The 10,000-nt window shown below is 43.1% G+C and overlaps 1 protein-coding gene across 1 annotated transcript in view; it reads left to right on the plus strand.

The window, feature by feature from the left end:
• Positions 1-7,188: 7,188 nt before the first annotated feature.
• Positions 7,189-10,000, plus strand: part of aimp1b (aminoacyl tRNA synthetase complex interacting multifunctional protein 1b) — a 12,760-nt gene continuing 9,948 nt past the window's right edge. Inside the window, exons 1-2 of the mRNA XM_016254968.1 lie at positions 7,189-7,445; positions 9,659-9,761. Coding sequence (XP_016110454.1) covers positions 9,665-9,761 — 97 coding nt within the window. The 5' untranslated portion in view covers positions 7,189-7,445; positions 9,659-9,664. The remainder of the gene's footprint in view (positions 7,446-9,658; positions 9,762-10,000) is intronic.

Below are 10,000 nucleotides of genomic sequence, written 5' to 3' on the forward strand. Positions count from 1 at the left end.
AGATTTGGAAGCCGCTCTTGCCAGTCTTAGGGCTTCAACAACTGAAAGCAAGGCAGTCTCGGTCGAATGTCTACTTCTGAAGCCAGATTGGTTGCTGTCCAGGAGGTTGTTCTGTGTGAGGAAGGCTGAGACTTGGTTGAACACAACTCGTTCAAGTGTTTTTGCAATGAAAGGTAGAAGGTCTGTAGTTCTCTAAAAGAGTTGGGTTAAGAGTGGGTTTCTTAAGAAGTGGGGTTATACGAGCCTGTTTAAATGCTGAGGGAAAAACACCAGTGTGAAGAGATGTGTTAATGATGTGAGTGAGTGCAGGTACAACGGCAGGAGAAATGGCTTGAAGGAGATGAGATGGAATAGGATCAAGCGGACAAGTATATATATATATATATATATATATATATATATAAAATTTAGTATTTAGTATTTTATCTTTTATTTTAAAGACGCTCCGAACACTTTATGATTCAGGAGGACGGTGGAGCGGAGGCGGAACAGGGGGAGGGACGGAGGGCCAGGTCCACGTGGAAGTGGAGAGACCGGGGACTGAGGCAGGACCGGTGGAGCAGTGAGCCAGGGGCGGAGCCGGCAGTACAGGTGGAGCTGAGGACCACCGCAGCAGAGCAGATGGGACCGAAGATCCCCACAGCGGAGCAGAAGACCACCAGAGCCAGAAAGCAGACCACCACGGCAGAGCAGAAGCCCACCAGAGCCAGAAAGCAGACCACCACGGAGGAGCAGAAGACCACCAGGCCAGAGCAGATGGGACAGAAGCCCACCAGGGCAGAGCAGACAGAGCAGAAGCCCACCACGGAGGGCCAGATTGATCAGGAGACCTTGGCAGAGACTGAGACCTAGGAAAAGCAGAGATACGAGAGACAGGCAGTGCATTCACGGTAACAAGAATCAAGGCAGGGAACACAAGAAGTTCATTAAAGGTTTTCATGGCAGTGACAGACAGAGATGAGAATTCCTGAACGGCCCTTGTAGCTGCAGCAGAACAGTCAGTAAGTTCACAGACAGCATCTTCAGGTGTGACAGATAAGGCAGAGAGTTCAGAAACAGCTTCTTTGGCTGGATTGAGACAGGGCAATAGTTCGCAAATGGCCTCTTTGGCCAGTTCAGGATGAGACAATAGTTCATAAACGACCTCCATAGCCGTGACAGGACAGACAGGAGAGTTCACAGACGACCTCCTTGGCCGGAACAGAACAGGTAAAGAGTTCACAGACGGCCTCCATAGCCATGACAGGACAGGCAGAGAGTTCACAGACGGCCTTCATAGCCATTACAGGACTGTAAGAGAGTTCGCAGGCGGCCTCCTTAGCCGTGACAGGACAGGCAGAGAGTTCACAGACAGCCTTCATAGCATTACAGGACTGTCAGAGAGTTCACAGATGGCCTCATAGCCGTGAAAGGACAGGTAGCGAGTTCATAGATGGCCTCCTTGGCCGGAACAGAACAGGACGAGAGTTCATGAGTGGATACCACTGACACCTCTGGAGGTTGTGCAGTGGATGCTGCCACCTCTGGAGGTTCTACAGTAGGACCATCGGGATACAAGGAGAGTTCAGTAATGGTTCCTTCGACCGTGACAAGACAGGATGAAGGTGCTTTGCTGGGCGCCACCACCGTGCAAGGAGCTGAGGCGAGCACCGCCACCTCGGGAGGTTCTGCAGCATGAGCTGCCACTTCTGGAGGAGCTACAGCGGGCGCCATCGCCTTGGGGAACATGGCAGCGTGCGCCTCTACCTCGGAAGGATCTGCAGCATTAGCCGCCACCTCGGGAGGTTCTGCAGCATGAGCTGCCACTTCTGGAGGAGCTACAGCGGGCGCCATCGCCTTGGGGAACATGGCAGCGTGCGCCTCTACCTCGGAAGGATCTGCAGCATTAGCCGCCACCTCGGGAGGTTCTGCAGCATGAGCTGCCACTTCTGGAGGAGCTACAGCGGGCGCCATCGCCTTGGGGAACATGGCAGCGTGCGCCTCTACCTCGGAAGGATCTGCAGCATTAGCCGCCACCTCGGGAGACATCGCAGTGGCCGCCGCCATCTCTAAAGTTTCAGTGGTGGTGTACGCAGCCCAAATACACCATAAAGCGATCCCCATTGTGGGAAGCGCTGCAGACAGGGGAAACAGTTCAGGAACTGGAGGGCTTAAGAGTGCTGGTCTAGGGATACCAGCTGCACTTGCCGACACCAGTGGTGGGTCCTCCACGCTGGATGCCAGTCTGGGATACTGAAGTACAGTCCTTGAGGATCTGGGTGCAACAGGCAGGACGTGACAGGACTCTGTCAGCTCTGATCAGCTGTGATGTGACGTGACTCTGGATGATCAGCTGTGATGTGACGTGACTCTGGATGATCAGCTGTGATGTGACATGACTGGATGATCAACTGTGATGTGACGTGACTCTGGATGATCAGCTGTGATGTGACGTGACTCTGGATGATCAGCTGTGACTAGACTTGACTCATGAAGATCAGCTTGACTTGACACATGACGATCAACTGTGACTTGACTCATAAAGATCAACTTTGACTTGACTCATGACGATCAGTTGTGACTTTACTAGACTCATGAAGATCAGCTGTGACTAGACTTGACTCATGAAGATCAGCCGTGACTTGACTTGACTCATGACAATAAACTGTGACTTGACTTGACTCATGACGATCAGTTGTGACTTTACTAGACTCATGAAGATCAGCTGTGACTAGACTTGACTCATGAAGATCAGCCGTGACTTGACTTGACTCATGATAATAAACTGTGACTTGACTTGACTCATGATGATCAGTTGTGACTTGACTAGACTCATGAAGATCAGCCGTGACTTGACTTGCCTCATGAAGATCAGCCGTGACTTGACTTGACTCATGAAGATCAGCCGTGACTTGACTTGCCTCATGAAGATCAGCCGTGACTTGACTTGCCTCATGAAGATCAGCCGTGACTTGACTTGCCTCATGAAGATCAGCCGTGACTTGACTTGCCTCATGAAGATCAGCCGTGACTTGACTTGCCTCATGAAGATCAGCCGTGACTTGACTTGCCTCATGAAGATCAGCCGTGACTTGACTTGCCTCATGAAGATCAGCCGTGACTTGACTTGCCTCATGAAGATCAGCCGTGACTTGACTTGCCTCATGAAGATCAGCCGTGACTTGACTTGCCTCATGAAGATCAGCCGTGACTTGACTTGCCTCATGAAGATCAGCCGTGACTTGACTTGCCTCATGAAGATCAGCCGTGACTTGACTTGCCTCATGAAGATCAGCTGTGACTAGACTTGACTCATGAAGATCAACTGTGACTTGACTTGACTCATGACAATAAACTGTGACTTGACTTGCCTCATGAAGATCAGCTGTGACATAACGGGGCACTGTTGTGTCCACCATTTTAACACAAAAAAAGTCTATCAGTACACAATCTGGCAGATCAGAATAACACGCAATATCCAGATACTCTTGAATATAGCCTTCAAGCGGGCGTGTACCCTGCTTTAAGGCTAATAAAAGTTTTGCAGTGTCCATACTTGGCCAATGTCCACATGAAAAGCTGCTGGATCCTCGTGTGGCCGAGTATTCTGTTACGGGGCAAACAAGACGTGAGACATACGGATCCATTTGCAAGCTTTTTTTAAGGGCGTGGTCAAATCAGGCGAGGGTCAGGCAATGACAAACAGGTATAAAGAAGACAAAACAAGAGCAGTCCAGTAAACAAGCGAGGGTCAGTCGACGGCGAACGTAATCCAACAGGGACGAGACTAGAGGGATAATCCAGATACAAAGCAAAGGTCCAGGCAGGGGTAAACAGTATCCGAACAGGGCAAGACGAGAGAGGCAATCCAGAGTACACAGGCAATGATCACAAGACGAGGAAACAGACAAGGCAAGACTAGGCTAGACTAAGAAACTTAAAGCAGGCTCCGTAATAGGGATGCAGCGATTAACCGCACTTTAAAAAGTCACGGTTAATTAATCATAAAGATTCCGCTAAACTGAGTGTTTCTGTTACATGGAACGGAACTGTTGCAGCTTGCGCAAAACGAAAAAAGTTACATTAGCGGTGCACCAGCTTAAAATGACGTGCTTATCAGAGGCACGGAGGCTACTACATGCATTAGATTAACTGTGACAGAGGGACCAAACAGCGAAGCTTTATTTCCAGCAGAGAAATTCTTGTTCGTAGTGTGGGACCATTTTGGGTACACCAAGAATGACCAGGGTGCCATTTAAATATTGCAGTAAAAAACTGCTGCTAAAGAGCGAATACATAAGGGATAATGCACGGCTTGCTGTACATTGAAATATTTTAATGCACGACGTGAAGGCAAGAACCACCTGACGCGAAGCTACAGCTCGTTAGCTCAGCATTCTGCCCGCTTCAGATCAGAGCTGTGTGCAATCAGTGCTGTGTGCAATCAGTACAATGCATGATGGGATATGTAGTCCGGGATGACATGCAACAGTTTGTGTAGTGTGAGAGTCAATGTAATGGAAGGGTGACATCTGGTGGTGATTGAACGGAAGTCCATGGACAGGATTCGTGACAATAATATGTTGTTTTACAATCAAAAATCTGTGAAAAAAAAAGATTAAAATGAGATGTTACATTTTGCATTAATTATATTTATAATTTTATTTAGTGATAATTGTTATCATTTGTAATTAATTAATACTATTTTAAATACATAATTGTAATAAATAAATAATATTGAATTAGTTTATCTATAGTGATATATAATTGTTTCTATATAATTTATATTTGGGTTAAATTTAATCATATAATAATTATATTATTAAATTGAATCTCATTATAAATTATATATATATATATATATATATAATTATTTACAGATTACATTATATCATTAAATTTATTATTAAATAATTGTAATATATATTTATTATATAAATAGAATATATAATTATTAAAATAATATTTTAATTATATCTATGTATTAATGACCGTTATACATAGATTTTGTTTTTGCATCACGTAATTTTCCAAGTCACATTATACTGCATTAAATTATCACAGACTAAACATTTGTGTGTTTTTTGTTTGTTTGTTTGTTTTTCCAGATAAAAAGCTTTTGTCTATTTGCTATGACAAGCCCGGACACAAGAAATGCAAATGCACACCGAGCGTTAATAGAAAGGGTTATGACTGTAAATGTAAGTATGTGTGATTTATGTCATTGATTGACAGTATGTTCTGTGTGTTTAAAGGTCCCCTGAAATGCTTAGAAACACGCAGCGTTACTCAGTGTTGACGTCATTTTAACTGAAACAGGAAGACAGGGCGGGACATATCAAGTAGCTCCGCCCCTTTTTAAAATAGCCAATAGCGTTTGTTTATATCACAGCTTGGACTAGAGCCGTTGAGCTCCGTAAAGCCGCATTTGACAGGGTATGCCAGCCACAATCTTATCCATATTGCTATAAAATGACACAGCGTGACACAGCACCAAACCAGACTTCTTTTTTTCCTCGTTCCCTGTCCCCTATATAGTGCACTACGTGCCATTCACTGTACAGAAAATACTAATTCTGTGAACAAGTGACTGATTTCAGCCATGGCTTCAGCGTCTATTTATAGTGTAGGGGGCGGGGCTTCGGCTTCTAGAGAGCATTTGATTGGACAGAAATTTTAATGAGAAGCTGAAGTACGATGTGACGTCAAAAAAAAATAGTTGAGCCATTTTGGCAGAAGTGACGAACTGCAAGCTTTGAATGCTTATATCTTCTAAATGCGAATTTTGTCACTGTTTTGGAGCAAACCAGAGGACAATGCTACACCTGCAGCACTCAAATAATCTCTCTTTTTCCCACTCCCCCCATCTGACTGGAAGAGGTGGAGGTACTGGTCTGCTTATCTCTAATGATTGGAAATTTAATCCTTTACCATCTCTGAGTATCAACAGCTCCTTTGAATCACATTCAGCCACTATTACCCAGCCTCTTAAAATCCATTTTATAGTTGTTTATCGACCCCCAGGACCGCTAGGTAACTTTGTGGAAGAATTAGATGTGCTGCTCTCAAACTTTCCTGAGGATGGTACTCCCCTATCTTAGCTAAAGTAGGGCGATGTAGAAAATGGGGACGGAATCCCGGAATCTATTCATAAAAACGGAGTTTACTGTGCAACGCGGAATGTGACGGAATGAACGGCGCAGATGCTAGTTTGCTATTTAAGCTCGCGCAATGCTCGCGGTTGTCGTCTGTAGTAGCTAAATAGTATTTTTGCCATTTAATATTCGCATACACTAGTCCATATCGCGGTTTGATTGAAGTGTACTGAATTGCATTTGATTTGTTCATTCAGTATTTGACATTCCCTGGCATTGCTCGTTACACAGTAAACTTCTGTTGTGTAGCATTTTGAATGCACAAAAATTAAAGGGTTTGTTTAATTTTCATTGGAATATAAGATAGATTCATGTTTTTGCACGCACGCACACTCACTCACACACACACACACTCACTCACTCACACACACACGCACTCACACACACACGCACGCACGCACACTCACTCACACACACACACGCACTCACTCACACTCACACACACACACACGCACTCACACACACACACACGCACGCACGCACGCACACTCACTCACACACACACGCACGCACGCACACTCACTCACTCACTCATGCTCACACACACACTCACTCACTCACTCACTCACACACACACACACACACACACTCTTATATTAAAAGCAATCAAGCCCTGCTCATATTTAAAATGTAACACGAAAGTAACGCAAAAGTAATATTACGCACTTTCCATAAAAAGTAACTAAGTAACGTAATTAGTTACTTTTTTAGGGAGTAACGCAATATTGTAATGCATTACTTTTAAAAGTAACTTTCCCCAGCACTGGTGAGGACTATCTCCAACCCTTTTGTTCATGGCTTCTATATTATTATATTATTTATTTTTGTTTTTAATTTATGTGGACGCCAGCACGAGATTAAAACTTTTAATGTTGAAATTTAAAACACTACTTTTTTTTGTGCTCCATATGTTTAAATGTTTTTTTTTCCTTCTGCTTTGACACAGTTGTAAGATTTTTAACGCGGTCATGTGCGAGTGTGACACGTAGCCCCGCCCCCGGCCCCGCCCACAGCCCGCCCCTCCGTCCAGAGTAACACCAGAATAAACTGCAGACTTTCACACAAACACTCGCAGGCTGACACCTGTTCGGAGAGAGAGACGAAGCAGCCCAGCTCAGGAGAATATGATCCTACACATGTACATATGTGTCTGAACATTTCACATCAGGAATGCTGACAGACCGAAACAGAGACACACACACACTCACACACACACACACACACACACACACACACACACACACACACACACACACTCTTCAGTCCTTTCCTTTCTGCTCCTGAAACACAGAACACACGCTCGCTCAGCAGGTGAATATTTATTCTCTTATATATGTACTATTATGACTTGGAATAATAATGTATATATGCAAGTAGAGCTCTTAGACGAGTAACACTTTAACATTCCCAGAAGTTATAAACAAGCGTGTAACGTTCAGTTCAAAGTTACAAAGTTTACTCGTGTGTGCATGAGTAATGCAGTGTTCATGGAACGTTTTTCTTCTGAATCGTTTTAGTTGGACGTTCTTTTTTAAAAAATGTTACTAGTTTCAGAACGTTCAGAGAATATTAAAAGAGTAACGTTACCATAAATAAAAACGATAAAATGTAATGTTCCCGTAACGTTCATATAATAAAGTAACGGCACGTTTAACGTTCAGGAAATAACGCTTTCATAACTTAATAGCAAAACGTTCTTAGAAATATCTTTGTTAGCCGCCGAGTATTTAGTTCATGCAAATGTTTATTAATCTTTTAACCTTCAGAAACTCTATTATTCGTTTATGTTTGTTCAAGTGCATTGAATAATATCAACAGATACAACTTTGGATTTTAATAATGTATTAATAAATGTTCAAATTAACACAGACTTTATAGACATTTCTCAATGTTAGTTCATATTACCAAATATAGCTAATTAATGTTAACAAATGGAGCCTTATTGTAAAGAAGCTTATTACGGTAAAAGTTTTTGTTGCTCAACACTCCCACTTTAATAGTTGAATTTGTGTACTGTACTTATATTTGTGCATAATGTACAACAATGTTCCAAAGCTTTGACAGAAGATCTGAATGCTGTGTCTGTGGATTGTTCAGCTCAGTGTCTGCACTCCAGTATTGCTATAATTAACTAAAACTATTCAACATAATATTTGTTTATTAAAAACAAAAGCTAGTTCAAAATGTTAAAAGAAAGTGAAAGTAAGTTAAATATAAACATTAGGTGAAAAAATGTATCTTAAAAACAAAACAAAATGTTACTTTCAACTAAATGAAATAAAATTGAAATATAAAAACCTAATAAAAATGACAAAAGCTGAAAACTGAAAATATAAAATAGCTCATTAAAAATATTAATGAATACTAAAATCATTTATAAATAATAGTAAAATAACTGCTGTAGGCTCACGTATGCATGTGTGTTCATGTATTAACCTGGTAATGTGAAGAGAGAGGTGATCTTGTGGCTTGAGTAAGTGTGAGTGTGTGTGTGTGTGTGTGTGTGTGTGTGTGTGTGTGTATGTGTGTGTGTGTGTGTATTTATGAGTGTGAGTGTGTGTGTGTGTGTGTGTATCTGTGTGTGTGTGTGTGTGTGTCTGTGTGTGTGTGTGTGTGTGTCTGTGTGTGTGTGTGTGTGTGTCTGTGTGTGTGTGTGTGTGTGTCTGTGTGTGTGTGTGTGTGTGTCTGTGTGTGTGTGTGTGTGTGTCTGTGTGTGTGTGTGTGTGTGTCTGTGTGTGTGTGTGTGTGTGTCTGTGTGTGTGTGTGTGTGTGTCTGTGTGTGTGTGTGTGTGTGTCTGTGTGTGTGTGTGTGTGTGTCTGTGTGTGTGTGTGTGTGTGTCTGTGTGTGTGTGTGTGTGTGTCTGTGTGTGTGTGTGTGTGTGTCTGTGTGTGTGTGTGTGTGTGTCTGTGTGTGTGTGTGTGTGTGTGAGTGAGTGTGTGTGTTTGTGTGTGTGCATTATGAGTGTGTGTGTGTGAGTGTGAGTGTGTGTATTTATGAGTGTGAGTGTGTGTTTGTTTGTTTGTGTGTGTGTGTGTGTGTGTGTGTGTGTGTGAGTGTGTGTGTGTATTATGTGTGTGTGTGTGTTTGTGAGTGTGTGTTTTCGTGTGTGTCTCTCTCTTCTGGCCTGACCTCATTTGTCAGTGGCACTCCGCAGTGACCAAGAGGTGTTTGAGTGTGTGTGTGTATTATGTGTGTGTGTGTGTTTATGAGTGTGTGTATTTGCGTGTGTGTGTGTGTGTATTTATGAGTGTGTGTATTTGCGTGTGCGTGTGTGTGTATTTATGAGTATGTGTGTGTGAGTGAGTGTGTGTATTTATAGTGTGTGGGGGTGGAGGGTTGTAGGCAGCTGCTAAACTCTCCTCAGAACACACGCACACACACACACATACTCATAAATACACACACACACGCAAATACACACAAACACACACTCACACTCACACTCATAATACACACACACACACACACACACACACACACACATGCCAGACGTAATTATGAATGAATTCACTCTGTGTCTCAGGTGCAGATGTCTCATAACAGACCTCGTGGATCCAGATCAGATCCTGAGGATCAGACGATGGAGTATCTCACACAGCAGGTCCTGTTCCTGAAGGATAAAGCCAGTGAGACTCTCTCTCTCTCTCTCTCTCACACACACACACACGCACGCACGCACACACACACACATAATATACAAACAAATACACACACACACTAACACACACATACACTCATAATACACACACACACACTCATAATACACACACACACACACACACACACACATGTTGTGTGTCCATGTTTTATGGGGACATCCCATAGTCGTAATGGTTTTTATACTGTACAGAGCGTATATTCTATT

This window comes from Sinocyclocheilus grahami, unplaced genomic scaffold (genome assembly GCF_001515645.1).
Source record: "Sinocyclocheilus grahami isolate Dianchi unplaced genomic scaffold, SAMN03320097.WGS_v1.1 scaffold1296.1, whole genome shotgun sequence".
NCBI lineage: Eukaryota > Metazoa > Chordata > Actinopteri > Cypriniformes > Cyprinidae > Sinocyclocheilus > Sinocyclocheilus grahami.